A 15,742-nucleotide genomic window follows, 5' to 3' on the forward strand; every position below is an offset into this window, starting at 1 on the left:
GGGTTTTGGCCAAAAAACACACTTAATTCTATTGAACGGGATTGACCTTTAAAAGACCATACAGAATGAAACGGTGGGCCCCATGTCACTTAAACGAAATGGGCCACTTATATCACGTGGCCCATTAGTACATGAAGAAGAAAATATATAAGAAAACAAAGGAAAAGAAAAGAATAAAAATAAAAGACTGTCTAACAATTTCACCCACAACTTTCAGCCAGTTTCTTTTATTATCCTCTCCCAATTTTCAAAATCCTGAGAGAAATAGAAGTTATTTCTTTGAAATTCAGCTTATATAAGAAAAAATATCCCACCTCATCTGACTATTTTGATCTGGAAATCTCGTTTTACTCTAATAAATCAACAAGGGCTTGAAAGATCATATTACCTTCCCTTTAAAACTTCATTAATACAAGCGAAAACAACAAAAATTATAAAGAGAAAAATTATGCTAAAGAAGATTGGATTTCCAGAAACACCCAGGAGAAAAAAGAGACTAGTTCATCTGGGCGATCAGATCATTGATCTGGCCTTTGCGGTCACCAGAATCCCCACCGTCTTTGAAGGGTTTCTTCTTCTTTTGCAGGAACCCATCTGGCCTCTTCAGCTTGAATGGGGCCAGGAAGCTCGTCACCTCCTTAAAGTGGGGCCCAACTGTGGCGATTTGATGGACAATATCTTCAATACATATCACACCAAGGTTTCCAAGAGCCTGCAATTCAACAAAAGAATGATTTTCAGCAAGTGCAAAATATATAAATTTAAAATATATATTTCATGGACAATTCTATGATGTAATTTTTTTAAGAATTAGAAATTGGAAGTTAAAGGAATAAAAAGGTGTTCTGACGTATATTCAGGAAACTTGGGTATATTCAAGAAGTGTAAGAAAAAAATTTTAACTCTAATTTTATTTCCATGTGTGAGTTTCAACATCACTTTAAAACCGAACCAATAAGTTTTGTACTGCGTGCAGCAAATATAGACGGATTGATAAAAAAATGTGAAGAAATATTTTAATATTGTGCTGATGGAAGTGAACGTTCTACTCAACAACAGCAATACATAATAATTATGACTATGCATTGAAATCGGTGTGACACTGAACGTTAAAAGATCCGAACATTTCATAAATAAAATCTGATCGTGATAGATCCCTTCTACCCCATCAATAAAAAATGATAAAGATGGGGGCACCTGCTCAATGATGTTATTGTCTGTAAGAGGAACCCTTTGCTTGTTTATTCTCCCGGAACCCTTTTTGAATATGAGCTCTCTCACACTCTTCAAATTTGGGGACCTGTCGAGTGTAAATCTCACTCAGAACGAAGATGAATGACAGTTCCTAATTAAAATAACATGATTGCCCAGTCACAATACCCGTAAGTCACAAATGGCTCCACTGTAAGTAACATGTTCATCGTCCCCTCACTGACTTTCAAGAACACTCCGTCATAGATGTGCCTCAGCCTCAGCAGATGAAGAACTTTCTTTGTTCTAGGGTGCATATCCTTCGCTCTGAAATAATTTTTCATTGCTTATGAACATTCAATAATAAGTGATAGTTTAAAAAAATGTGGCAAAGAACTTGACACTAACCCATGTGTCCGTATTACGAAGAGAAGATTTGATTCCGGATAGTTAAGTGATGATCGATGGGCTTTGGTTCTGTGCTTCATTTGAACAAGATCCAACTCCTGAATTCATAATTACAAGTCAAATTTGATAAGGGAAGAATGACTAATCCAGGGAAGTTAAACGTTTGATGTTTTCTAAGTCACACCCAAAAAAAGAAGTGCAAAGTATCATTTTTCTTAAAAAATATTTTATCTTTTTTCAAAATCTGATTGGGAAGTTTAATGGGAGTAAGAGATCAATCAGGAAGAAAAAGTTACCTTAGACCTGAACTCTTTAACAAAATCTTCAGGCTTCTTAATTAAGTTATTTGACCTTTCTTTTGCACTCCTCTTCTTTGCCTCGGCATATCCTTTCCTTCTTAGGGCCAAACCCTCGTTACTTCTTCTTTTCTTAAGAACTGTCTCAGGAATATAAGACAGCGGCTGTGGATCTTCACTTGCCATTTATCTAGTTCTTCCTGAAAGATGTCACAAAATCATACAAACCTTAACAACGACAGAGCAATCTTCAACCAGGGAGAACGTTTTGATAAAAACAAAAAACCCCTCAAGACACAGATTTAAAGTTTAGAATAAGAATCAAAACGTCTCCAGAAGATTAAAGTCCCTTCCGAGATCGACAAATTGCACCCTTCGTTCGGAGATTACTCCTAAACATACAAAATTCTACTCCATTTTGCAACCGAAATCAATGGTTCCAAGCGGTCCCAGAACAGACGCGAAGAGTTTCAAACGGAAAAACGTTACACGATTGAAAAGGAAGCAGCAAGAAAGATCGAATATAAAGGCAAACCACTTCATCTCCACGTCTCGAACAAAAGGAATACCGCGATGTGAGAAACAATAAACCGAAGCCTCGGAAACTGCGTAAAATCATTAACCAGCTCGGATGATGGACTTGGAATGCGATTAAAGTCCTCCCTTCGAATATTAGACCTAAATGTACCAAATTTGAAATTATCCTCCATTTTAACTTCCGAAATCCATGGTTAGAAGTAGGTTTCATAAAAGAAACGAATAATTTAAAATCGAAAAACGGAAAAGGATTAAAAAAGAAGCAGTATGATGATCGAATGAGAAGCCAAACCACTTCGTCTCCATATCTCGAACAAAAAGCATACCGCGATGCGGAGAACGAGAAAATCTAAACCACAAAAACTGCGAGAGATCATAAACAAGTTCGAATGATGTACCAAGCACAGCGGATAATCGATCGCCCCTCGTTTGCGACAAGCTCCGAGCTCAGCCGATCTGCAAAGAAGGAAGAACAGCAACGGAATTCCGTTAAATAAAACCCTAAATCGTCCGGTCAAAACCCATCCGGTCAACGCAACGGGAGAAAATCACTAAACATCTAAAATATATCCATTCAAAATATAATACTAGTTTTTTTATTATTTTTCCCTTTTGAAAAATAGAAAACGAGTTAAGTAAATATCTACATCCTATCAATTTTGCAGTTAAGTAAAAATCAGTTTTTTAGAAAAAAAATTGCTCTACATTCATTGAAACATACATGAAATAGTTAAATACAGCAAAACCATGTCTACATGGCCAATAACTCTCAAGAGACAATAAACATTTTGGATACTAATTCAGAAAACTTGTTATTTTGAACAATAATTGAATTTTAAGTACATTCAGTAAATGCCCTGAAGAGCTTTATGGATAAATATTCAATCGCCCGAATCAGATGAAGATACTTATGATTTCTTACATAAATTTTAACGATAATACTCCTCACTAACTCCGAGTATTTATTTTAATTTCATGACAAAATTTTAATTATTTAGAGAGAGCTCCCAGCAAATCTCTAGAAGCTCAGACGCTTTAATTTTTTTTGATATCTACTTATAATTACTATTTACATGAGAAAATGAATAAAGACACTCTTCGCAGTCTATCAAATACTTAATTCGAATTTACGAAAAATCATAGAAATGAAATTATACCATTCACCTCCCCCTATATAAATAGAAATATACAAATAGGACTCACTTTTTTCGTAGAGTTATTTATTGATATTTCCCAGAGATTGTACACTTTCGCAAATTGAATTTACGAAAGTAAAAACACACGAGAGAGAGAGAGTGAGTCTGAGAGACACTATGAGAAAGAGAGACTACGAGAGAGAAACTCCTCATTGTCTATGCGAGTAATTATTTTACCTCCAGGACAAAATTTTCAAAAAAGTCTGTTACATCCCTTCTCTCTCTCCCTATAAATATCGAGAAAGAGCACCGGGAAATTTCTGCGAACTCATAGAGAGAGAGAGCGAGAGAGAGAGAGAGAGAGAGAGAGAGAGAGAGAGAGAGAGAGAGAGAGAGAGATGGTGACGGTGGTGGTGGCGACGACGGCAGATCCAGCATCCATCGGGCCGGCGTCTGCGCTTCTATCCATGCCAGGATGGCATCTCGGACCTTCGCTTGAGGTAGTAATCCGCGATAATTACATCGTTTTCTTAATTTTTAGCTTCGATCTGTTGAAATTTTCTTTTCTGAAAGACTCGATCTGGAGAAATTGATCTAGAAAAGGATGAACTGTGCGGATTATGCATGGATAGGGAGGTGGATTGACGAAGGAGGGCGGCATGGTGAGCTACACCAATGGAAGAGTGAGATTGCTTCAGCACGGGAACAGCATCGTGGCGGAAGACGACCTGGATCGTCGATGGGAGGAGGCGACGGGGGAGATCGTAGAGGAGGTCATCTTCCTCAGCAGGCACTCCGCTCTTACTCACCGTCCTTCTCTCACTGTTCACCCCATTGGTGAGTTTCTTACATCGAAGCGGCTTTTGTTGTTCTTCTTCTTTCTTATTCTTTTTTCTTCTTCTTGTTGTTGTTTATTTTCGTCTTTTCCTCGTATTATTCTTCTTCATTTTTTCTGTTATTGTTATTCTATTGTTTATACTATTTTCTTCATTTTCTTCTTCTTACTATTATTGTGTTCTACTTTTATTATTATTATTTTATTATCTTCTTCTCTGTCTTATTCTTATTAATGTCATTCATTTTAATCTCTATCTTTATTATTATTGTTGTTATCTTCTCTTTATTTTTCTTCTTATGTTTTTGTATTAATTTTCTTCTCTTTCTTCTTCTTATTTCTCTTATTATTATTATTTTATTCTTCTCCTTCTTATCTTTCTTGTTCTTCTTTCTCTTATTATTATCATTATTATTTTATTCTTCTCCTTCTTCTTTTTCATCTTCTTTTTACTATCATTATTTTTCCTCTTCTCTTTCTTCTTCTTATTCTTCTCCCTTTTTTTTCATCATCATAATCTTCTTTTTATTCTTATTCTTATTGTTCTCCTTTTTCTTTTTTCTTATTCTCCTTCTTCTCCTCATTGTTTTCCTTTCTTCTTCTTCTTTCTTATTCTTCTTCTTCCTTCTTCTTTCTTCTTCTTCTTTCTTCTTCTTCTTCTTCTTTCTTCTTTCTTTCTTCTTTCTTTCTTCTTTCTTTCTTCTTTCTTTCTTCTTTCTTTCTTCTTTCTTTCTTCTTTCTTTCTTCTTTCTTTCTTCTTTCTTTCTTTCTTCTTCTTCTTCTTATTCTTGATCTTCTTATTCTTGTTCTTCTTATTCTTGATCTTCTTATTCTAGTTCTTCTTGTTCTTGCTCTTCTTTCTATTCTTTTTTTCCTTATTTTTCTGCTTCTTCTTCTTCTTTGTCTTTGCTTTGGCTGCTTGTTGGAAAAGGTGTACCGCATTTGAGGGAGGATGAGGTTCCTCTTCAAGGAGGGCGGCCTGGGTGGGCAAGTCTCCCTAATCCGAGGATAGGCCCGTGGATTAGACTCTTGAAGAAGATAGCCAACGATCATGGGCTCATCCCTGAGTTTGAGGTATGGAACTTGACGACCTTGATTAAAATTTTAAATTTCCTGTGCTTTTTCTTCCAGAAATAGTGATTTTTAATGAAGATTTTCCGGAATTAAATTAATTTAGTTACTTATTGGAGCATTTTTCTGCTAAGAAATGTGTCCTGTGAGAAATTTTCAGGTTCCACGTATACCTTGGGATAAAAACTTCTCATCTCTGAAAATAATTAAAATCAGCAGTTAATAGGTATTATCGTTCAGCTATCAAAGTCTTTTTAGCAGAATTTGGTTCTTTGAGCTCAAAAACTGTAATCATAAACTTATGATTTTTCAACAATGTTCGTCCATAACATGTCCAGTTTCAGAATTTTTTCCGTCTCTCAGATCGTCTTCTTAGAGTGCAGTGTGCTATGCTTTTCTTCAACTTGAAGATTAATTTTTGTTTTTTTTTGTAGTTTATTGATTTCTACGAGTTCTTAAATATATATCCCCTGTAAACAGGTTACCTTGGAGGCAACTCATCATGGTCCTGTGGTGAATACACCAACTATGTTCGTAGAGATTGGTAATTCCTCGACATTTGTAGTTATGAATTAAAACGATCATTAAAATCTGATAAGAGTCTTGTTCAAAAAAAAAAATCTGATAAGAATCATATCTTCAACCCAATTTTTCTCATTTCCTCTTATTTCATACACTTGTTTCTAGGGCATGACTATAACTGTCAGTCACTGCACCAGCTGCGGGCTTCTAGTAAATGACAGAAATGTCTAGAGTTCAGAATGAAAAACTTCCACATATTACGTGTTCAGGACTGGTATAAATGCCAGTTTACAGAAGGATGGGGCCTATTAGTAGTTACAGGTGGGCCCAGACAACGAAAGAGAAAGCAACGAAAATAATTAGGTGATATGGATATTGGGCCTGTTTACTTATTGTCGAATACCATTTACAAATGAAGACGAGAGAGAGAGAGAGAGAGAGAGGGAGAGAGAGAGAGAGAGGGAGATTGAACAACTATGTCAAACAACAACCATTGAGTTAATCTTTATTATTTTTTCTGATTGAATAAAAATTGATTTTGTGCATATGATTGTTGTTATAAAGCGGAAGCCTTCTTTACTATTGTAGGAAGCACTGAAGCGCAGTGGGGAAGGCAGGATGCTGCCCAAGTCATTGCTCTAGTTCGGTATTTTTCAATTGTATTGTTTAATTTATTTGTTTTTGTTGCTCAAATTGGATTATTGTTTTTTCTGCTTTACTTAAATACACATTTTAATTTTCCAAGTAACTAGATGTCAGGTGAAAATTCTTTCCCAGCTCGTTTTCTTTTTATCACATTGAGCTTGTCTTTGGAAAAGCTGAACCCATACATTTTTTCCTTTCAATTTCTTCTAAAAAATGTTTTCATTCCAATTATATAGAAACTTTCTATTTTAATGTTCATGTTGGGACTCATACTTTTTTAAAATGCATGGATCACTTGCGTTTTTATTTCTCATGTTGGATTCCAATCTTCGTGTATTGAGAATAAGGCTAGAGCTTCTAGTGTCTTCTAGACAGATTTTTTTAGCTTTAGGCAATGAACAATAATGTGAGCGGAGGAAATGTTTTTTGGAAGGTCTCCAACAGGGAATGATCTTGGAAAGGTATGTATAGAGAAAAATAATAATGGCCACAGGCCATTTTGTGAACTCTCCCAGGGAGGACTGCATGTATATTATAGGGTTTTGATAAAGATCCTATTGAAATGTACCCTGGACTTGTGTAATGAGGAACAAGATCTTTGATTTAAGATTGTTCAAGAAGGAGAGATGAGAGTGTAGGGAGAGACAGTGTTAAGATTGTTGAAGGGATGTTAGGATAAGAGAGTCGTTGCTGATCCTGCAGGGAAGAATGTCTGCGGTGACACCAGGTGTAAGATGACTACAATGGGATGAAGAGGACGGGAGGAAGAACATCACCAAGAGGAGAGGGAATAAGAGCAACTTCCATACTTCTTGCCTGCCCTTCCCAGAGGAGAGCAATATTTATTGAAAGGAAAAACTAGCTAAATACCCCTAGGGTTTGAATGAAAGAAGATGCCTGGAGTCGACGAAATGGCATAAATAACCCTAGATATGACGAGGATCGCATCAATAACCCTTAAAGGGGCTGTGGCAAGTACGCATCTCATTACATTGGAGATCCTATTTGTTGGACCATCAACCGAACGCAAAAATATATACTTTGATTTTAAAACAACGTTAGTTTGGTAAGTCAGCGAATCATCAACAGAGAATAGCGAGTTGGTAATTCAGAATCACCGACTCGATTCACTATATTCTGGATTCTTGATTCACTGTATTCTTTCTTCTGAACTTGTTCTCCTGTACGATCTCGGTCCACCACAACGTGTTTCGTCCTTTCCTTGCAGCCCCCCCCTTCTCTGGCTCAGTTTTTATTTATTTAAAACAACTAATTTCTGCCAAAAACACCATCCTCACAGTCCATTGTGTTGCTCTGGAGATTCATATAATATCCATCAAGTGCTTCAAAATATATGTCATCTACTTTTCAATGATGCTAGTTTTCTTTTGTTTTTATTGTTTCTCTTTTTTCTTGTTTATTTCTGTGCCGTTATCTATTTGTAAACGTGCCTCTATGATCATGACAGTTAGCCTGGGAAGGACTTGGGCTTGATGGGGGGAGTGGTCTGGGACGGTGGGACAGGTACAGTCATGATCCCAAGCCAACTATAACAGTCTTGTTTATTTAATCATAATTTCTTTCATGACAGAAATTGTTTCCAATTTCCCAACGTAGTTTATTTTGAACATCTGGAATCCGAAAAGGCAATCCATTGCAAACTCCTTTTTTTATGGGAATAAATTGCAAACATCGTTGTGACGCGGCTGTGACATTAGAAAAGTAAATGTTTTTATTACCTTAAAACTCTTTTCTGTTGAAGTTTATGTTATTTTAGATCATTTCAAAATTCGATTTAATTTATTGTTTTCACGTCACTTTATTATTCTTTGTCCGGTATATTATTTTCAATTTAATTTCTTGTTTTCTGAATCAAAGAATCGTTATCTAAAAGAACGTCTGGTTGAGCTGGTCTGCTGTTAGTTATTTGCTTGTCCGACTTCTATCAATATTGTAAAAAATCAAGATGAACTTTAAAAATAATTCTCTCCTCTAAGTAATTATTTTGATCTAATCTGAGTTTATCATTGAAAAGTAAGATTTTTTTCATGGCTTAGATGAACAAAGATTCGTTTGGTTTTATCTGTCAATTTTTGGATAATCATCGGACAGAGAGAGGAGAAAGGGCAACGGGACAATCCCGCTTCCAGGGAGCTCCAAAACAAACCCTAGAATTTTCACTCTACTATTAAATAGGCTGATAGATATTTCAGTTTTACTTTAAAAGGCCTACAAAAGTTCAGAGTTTACTTTTTGAACCTCTAACATCAGTTATAGATTATTGGGACATTGTGTGATTTTCCCGTTAATGTTTTCAAAATTTTATTCATCTCTTATTAAAAATATACCATTTGGGGAGCAGGGGTGGGAAGGTCCTCCTCGGATTGGGTGGAGGACACTACGTGCCTCGCCACATGGACATTGCAGCGTAAGTTCTTCTCCATTAATTGTTTTTCTGTTTATAATTACACGTCTCTTTCCAGAGTATATTCATGCACTAGCTCATTATCAGGGTTTAAGTGTAAATGCATTTACTTTTATCGAACCCCCAAATTTTCAGCTCATTGCTTGTCAACTAGTAAATTCAACGATCTCAAATAAATAGAAATTCTCCGCCTATCTCGCCACGGCATCTCGTCCGAGATGATAATATAAATGTCATTAAATTTTCCCATGCATTCTAATATATTATTGTGGGGATTCTTAGCGTTAAATACGATTTGCAGCTCATTTAACCTGCAACCCTAAGCATTCGTTTCTCTCTCTTCTTCTGGTCTCATGAAGAGAGTTGACTCCCTTAATTTTTATACTGTGGGCCCCACATAAAATCCTCAAAATAAAAAATAATAATAATAACAGCAAGGATGGAGTTTGGGTGGGGCACATGCTCTCAGGCTACTCTCTGCCCATGGAAGAACCAGGCAAACACAAGAATGGTGGCGGCAGCGGTAACGTTGACGGGCCCAATGGTGGCAGAGATGGTGTGGGGGGTACTTGGAAACAAGCCATCAAGATATCACTTGCTGCCACTGAGGCTGCCTTCCCTGGTGGCCAGATCATTGCTCATCTAGATAACAAGTATGCACCCTCCCTCTTATCATAATAAACTTTTTTAATTCCATGTTTGTGTGCGATATAATGACGTTTGTTATCACATTACCTTCTATAAATCTTAATAGTAGTTCGTTATTTGCTTGCTTATTTCCTTTTTTTTTTCTTTTTTCCTGTAATAGTAAATGCATCATTATATTGAGCTGAGCATCAAGTTTCATTTTAATATCTTGTATTTTTGTTGTGGTATGAACTTGCAGGGCTTTCAAGGGCTGGCAGAGGAATGCTGTAACCGGCTTCCTGGTCGAGCAGAGCGTCAAAATTGGAAAACCTGCTGATTTCTTCTGAAAAATGTTAGTTTTCTCTAAAAAACTATTGGTAATCTCTTTAATGATGTTCATTTGTCTATTTATTAATGAGAAATAATCATATTCATATATAGATATGATTTTCGGTTCAACACTGCGTTGTGGCCGGTGTTGGCCGAAGCTCCCTCTTCTTACAACGATTAGTTTTATGATGTTTTGTGTCTATGTATTTATGCGAAATAATCATCTTCATATATAGATTTGATATTCTGTTCATTACTGGGTTGTGATCTGCGTTGACCAAAGCTTCCTATTCTTACGAATGCTAATTTTCTCGAAAGAAACTATAGCTAATCTCTTTTATGATGCTCATTTGACTAAGTATTTATGAGAAATAATCATCTTTACATGTATATTTGATTTTCTGTTCGACATTGGGTTGTGGGCAGCGTTGAACGAAGCTTTTTTTCTGACAAATATTAGTTTTCTCTAGTAAAACTAATGGTAAACTCTTTTATGATGCTCATTTGTCTATGTAATTATGAGAAATAATCATCTTTATATGCATATTTGATTTTCTGTTCGACATTGGGTTGTGGGCAGCGTTGAACGAAGCTTTTTTTCTGACAAATATTAGTTTTCTCTAGAAAAACTAATGGTAAACTCTTTTATGATGCTCATTTGTCTATGTAATTATGAGAAATAATCATCTTTATATGTATATTTGATTTTCTGTTCGACATTGGGTTGTGGGCAGCGTTGACCGAAGCTCTTTTTTCTGACAAATATTAGTTTTCTTTAGAAAAACTATAGGTAAACTCTTTTATGATGATCGTTTGTCTATTTATTTATGAGAAATAGCCATCTTCATATATAGATTTTGATTTTCTGTTCAACATTGGGTTGTGGGCAGCGTTGGCCAGAGCTCCCTCTTGCAACATGATACAGGGCCGGGATTCGTATCCGTGTAATGAATTATGTACAGAGGGTCCGGTCAGTGCCTAGCTCGGGCCAGGCTTCGGCCGCTTCTCGGGCCGGGCCGAGAGCGGGGCTTCCGTCTGAGCCTGCACCTCAATTTTCATTTTAAAAGTTACTTTTCAGAGTTAAATTTCACTAAAATAGTAACTAAAAAGCCTACTTTTCATTATAAGCAAATGAATAAGTTAATAAGCATGGAAAATATAAAAAAAACAACTGAAATACCCTTTTTTTTAGAAGAAATGCGGTCCCATCATTAGGAAATGGCAAAGGTAAGAAGGGGAAAATAGAAAATAGTAAATCATATTTCTCCTTTTGGAAAAAAAATAGTTCCATGATAAGTAAATACAAGTTATAAGAAGGGGAAAATAGTGAAATAATAACCACAATATCTCCTTTTCGCAAAGAAAAAACAGTCCCATGAAAAGAAAAATGAAAAAATTTAACAATATGGGAAAATTACTAAAATATTGAAAATTCACTTAGATAGTAACTCAGATATCTTCTTATTGCAAACAAAAAACAGTCTCCTGTTAATAAGAAAAATACTAGAGTTTTTATTAAAATATCCCTTTTTTGCAAAAAAAAAAACAGTTCCATGATAAGAAAATGAAAAAGGTCATAAAAAGGGAAGATTAATAAAATACTGACAAAAATATCCTTCTTCTCGCAAAAAAACAGCAGTTCCATGATAAGAAAATGAAAAAAGATAATAAGAAGAGAAAAGGTATATTAGTATTATCAAGTATTTTAGGGATAAAAGACGGGAGGTTCACTGATTCGTCGGGTGTTCATCCCTTTTATATATATATTTTAAAAAATTATGGATAAAAGAGAAGAAAGAGAAGGATACCTTCCCTAATTTGACCTCCACTGACAGGTTACCCTCGGTCAAATCCAATCCGGCCGCCTCCAGTGCCCCGGTCAATCTCTCCATCAATCTTCCACGCCAATTAAAAAAATAAATAATTATTAATAACCCGGCTAGAAATTTCAAGAAAAATAAATCAATAAATTCACTTCTTATAGTCGAATTTACCTCTGGGAGTAGAAAGAAGAAAGGTCACAGATCCCCTCTTCTCTAGCTGAAATACTCAAAATCAATTTAATTCAGAAAAAAATACACGAAGGATGAAATGGAGTAAAAAATAATTAACATATATCGGAAAGATGACGATGACGACAGGCTGACCTCTTATTGGCTCACCCGCCGCTAATGGCTGGAAATTGGCCATCTCTCTTGATGCCGAACCCTACCATAATTAAAATTTATAAAGGAATTTTAGAAAAATGAAGCTTGCCTTTCTAACTTGTTTCTGCCAATGGTTTAGAGAGTAAACCGGAAGAAAGAGTGGACAGTGTCTCGACGATGGAGGGTAAATTGGAATTTTAAGCACATGATGAATGATTGGGTGAGTACCACGAGAAGGAATTTAGAATAGAATATTAAACAACAATGATTGTTAACTGTAGTCAAATTTTTCTGCCCATGTTTGGAGAGAAAAAGATTTAGGAGATCTGGGTTTAGAGATGAATGAATGGAAAGTGTCTTGATTATTGAGGGTAATTTGGAAATTTGAAGCTCAGGATGAAAGATTTAGTGAGTACCCATTGGGTCAACTTTGGACCGTCATGGCTCAGTTCTGGGCAAGGCCAAGACTCATACTTTTGAACCTTATCTTGTAGTACTTGAATGTATTCGATCGCCTGTGGATCAGCAAAGAAGAAAAAAAAGGAGAGAGATAAAAAGAGTGAGAGAGAGAGAAAGAGAGATATAGAGAGAGATAGAGGTAAAGATACAGATAGATAGATGGATATATAGAGAGAGATAGAGGTAAAGATACAGATAGATAGATGGATATATAGTTAGAGATAGAGGTAAAGATACAGATAGATAGATGGATATATAGTTAGAGATAGAGGTAAAGATACAGATAGATAGATGGATTTATAGAGAGAGATAAAGGTAAAGATACAGATAGATAGATGGATATATAGTTAGAGATAGAGGTAAAGATACAGATAGATAGATGGATATATAGAGAGAGATAGAGGTAAAGATACAGATAGATAGATGGATATATAGAGAGAGATAGAGGTAAAGATATAGATAGATAGATAGATGGATATATAGAGAGAGATAGAGGTAAAGATACAGATATATAGAGGTAGAGGTAGAGATATGTATATATATAGATAGATAGAGATAGAGAGAGAGATATAAAGAGAGATGGACAGATAAAGAGACAGCTAGAGTAGAGGAAGAGGTAGAGATAGAGAGAGATATAGATAGAGGTTGGCATAGAAAGAGAGATGGATAGATAGAGAGAGAAAGATAGAGAGAAAGGGCTAACCCAATGATCAAATGAAGCTTTACCTCTAAAAGAATGGATGCTTTGTCCCTCTTCTGCTCGCTAGGGGGAATGAGGTCTCTTAAAGTGCGGAATCTAAACAAAGAATTGACCTTAGGATTAAGGATCGAAGCAGTAGGAAAGACTCAAAAAATAATTCAAGCTAAAAGTTAAAAGAGATTATTAGTTTTACTAGGAATCTGCATAGACACAAGCTACACCCACAAATTACTTCAGGAGGGGACTGATCCGGTCATTCCTTTTCCTATTGGGGAGTTGTATCTTATCACTCTCCAGATATCTTGTAAGCCAAATTATTCTTGAGAACATTGCCACTTTCGGTATATTTTCAGAGAGAATTACTCTTTGAAGTCTACTGCGGATTCCAACTCTTAAGGCTGGACCTTGACAATCCGTTCTTACTTTAGATCGAAATATTGGACAACATGCCTATATTCTGCATCTCCTTGGAGTTTTCATACTCGAATTATTGTTCGATCCTGATCTTACGCCAGGATCGTAAAAGAAAGATCTAAATCTGAAATAAGCCCATACCCGGCATGCTTTTGGATGATTTCTAGAGCACTGATAAATAAAAATTTCGTTGAAGTCTTCCAGCCTTTCTCTTTTTTTTTCATCATTTACTTTCAAATGAACTTCTAAAGTTCATAATTTGATTTTAGGAAGGAAAAGTTAAAGGTGCTGAGAAGCCAACCACTGAACGCCAAGAAAAAACTAGAATGAATTTTTAACTTAGTTTTGGCGAGGAAGAATATTGCATGAGGTGGATATAAAAAAAAGATTATAATACAACCAGGAACAATCTACAAGATGACATTCTTAATTCTCATACGAATTAGTAACATGCAACAGTAAAAATTTACTTTCCAGCTTATCCTCTCTCCTCCCTCTCAACCCTTCTCTGGAAGACTCTGGTAACGTTCAATTTCAGATTCAAGCAACTTTATTTGATAAAGAAAGAAGATTCAAGCGAGTTTATACTAAAATCGAAAGAGACTGCGTTTCTGGAAAATAATAGAATGATTAAGAAAGAACATATTTAAACAGAAGCTCAACCTATCATTGATTTTTGTCCTCCGTCGCTGTTCCGTAGCCGAATGCTTTGATCTCGGGGTGGAAGGCTTCTGTTCGGCGTTTTGTTCGATTGAATTATCCACGTCAACCTTAACCGTTCTGACTGCAACTAATCAATCGATCAAGGAAAATATTACAAACATTGCATGAATCGCCCCCACAAACAAACACCCGACCTCCAAAAATTGCTAAAAGAATATACGAGACCCCAAAGACAATAAACACCGAAAAATTCCCTAATTCTAACTCAAAAAAAGGGGTAAAAGGGCCGACCTTTGTGTTTAACTTCGCCCTTATCGAAAATATCGTCTTCGCCGCCTGAGAAACCACCATTAGATCTGGACGCCGCGACCATGTAGCCGTACTTAGTCCAATCCAGACGGGCCCTGATCTTGCCCAAAACCAGTCGGGAGGAATGAAGATTATTCAAAATACAGCTCGAACTCGAGACGGACCATCACCAGGGAAGTGATAATCAATAGGAAAAATACGAACTTTTGGAAGAAATCGCAACTTTGCGGTGGATTCGGAAGAGCTGGGCGACAAGTCTCGTGGCTTCTCGTGTTCTTCATTCCCTCAAAATAAATAGATAAAAAGTCAACTTTTGTAGTTCGTTTATCCACTGCCAGAGATAATGGGTCGGACCCACAGTGGGTATGGTGTATGGTGTGATCTGGTGTGGTATGGTATGGTATGGTGTGATGTGGTGTGGTTTTGGTATGGTATGGTATGATATGGTATTGTTTTGGTATGGTATGGTATTGTTTTGGTATTGTCTTGGTATGGTATGGTATGGTATGGTATGGTATGGTATGGTATGGTATGGTATGGTATGGTATGGTATGGTATGGCATGGCATGGTATGACATGGCATAGTATGGGATGGTATGGTATGATATGGCATGATATGGTATGGTATGGTATGGTATGGTATGGTATGGTATGGTATGGTATGGTATGGTATGGTATGGTATGGTATGGTATGGTATGGTATGGTATGGTATGGTATGGTGTGGTGTGGTGTGGTGTGGTGTGGTGTGGTGTGGTGTGGTGTGGTGTGGTGTGGTGTGGTGTGGGATGGGATGGGATGGGATGGGATGGTGTGGTATGGTATCTATGGTATGGGATATTATGGTATGGTGTGGTATGGTATAATATGTATATTTTTGGGAATTAATTGGATGTAAAAGGCAAGTTTATTTTAATTTATTTTCCACCATTTGTGTGATTTGCGCTTAAAATCGAATATATAATACATACATATATATATGTATATATATGTCAAACATTAAGTAATGAGCCAGCAGTTGAACGTCAG

At 36.2% G+C, this 15,742-nt stretch overlaps 3 protein-coding genes across 4 annotated transcripts; 1 reads left to right on the forward strand and 2 right to left on the reverse strand.

Annotated features, from left to right (window-relative positions):
• Nucleotides 1-360: 360 nt before the first annotated feature.
• On the reverse strand, nucleotides 361-2,957 carry LOC144708742 (large ribosomal subunit protein uL30y-like). Its single transcript, XM_078582180.1, has 6 exons — nucleotides 2,831-2,957; nucleotides 1,896-2,095; nucleotides 1,600-1,697; nucleotides 1,381-1,518; nucleotides 1,198-1,300; nucleotides 361-712 (listed from the first exon to the last, which is right to left on the reverse strand). Exons 2-6 carry the CDS (start codon nucleotides 2,079-2,081, stop codon nucleotides 497-499), a joined length of 741 nt encoding a protein of 246 aa, XP_078438306.1. The 5' UTR covers nucleotides 2,082-2,095; nucleotides 2,831-2,957; the 3' UTR covers nucleotides 361-496.
• A 946-nt stretch (nucleotides 2,958-3,903) lies between these two features.
• On the forward strand, nucleotides 3,904-11,108 carry GEK1 (D-aminoacyl-tRNA deacylase). Of its 2 annotated transcripts, XM_078581744.1 has the most exons (10): nucleotides 3,904-4,068; nucleotides 4,201-4,405; nucleotides 5,335-5,477; nucleotides 5,955-6,018; nucleotides 6,585-6,637; nucleotides 8,110-8,165; nucleotides 9,004-9,069; nucleotides 9,501-9,719; nucleotides 9,953-10,045; nucleotides 10,914-11,108. In XM_078581744.1, exons 1-9 carry the CDS (start codon nucleotides 3,967-3,969, stop codon nucleotides 10,038-10,040), a joined length of 996 nt encoding a protein of 331 aa, XP_078437870.1. In that variant the 5' UTR covers nucleotides 3,904-3,966; the 3' UTR covers nucleotides 10,041-10,045; nucleotides 10,914-11,108. The 2 variants fall into 2 exon arrangements, with proteins under 2 accessions (XP_078437870.1, XP_078437869.1); XM_078581743.1 differs by lacking the exon at nucleotides 10,914-11,108 and having other exon boundaries at nucleotides 9,953-10,197.
• LOC144708430 (transcription factor BIM1-like) lies at nucleotides 10,925-14,996 on the reverse strand. Its single transcript, XM_078581745.1, has 9 exons — nucleotides 14,920-14,996; nucleotides 14,698-14,810; nucleotides 14,407-14,533; nucleotides 13,356-13,425; nucleotides 12,587-12,685; nucleotides 12,171-12,231; nucleotides 12,018-12,063; nucleotides 11,832-11,919; nucleotides 10,925-11,064 (listed from the first exon to the last, which is right to left on the reverse strand). Exons 1-9 carry the CDS (start codon nucleotides 14,994-14,996, stop codon nucleotides 11,002-11,004), a joined length of 744 nt encoding a protein of 247 aa, XP_078437871.1. The 3' UTR covers nucleotides 10,925-11,001.
• Nucleotides 14,997-15,742: the final 746 nt, after the last annotated feature.

Source organism: Wolffia australiana, chromosome 10 (assembly GCF_029677425.1).
Source record: "Wolffia australiana isolate 7733 chromosome 10, ASM2967742v1".
NCBI lineage: Eukaryota > Viridiplantae > Streptophyta > Magnoliopsida > Alismatales > Araceae > Wolffia > Wolffia australiana.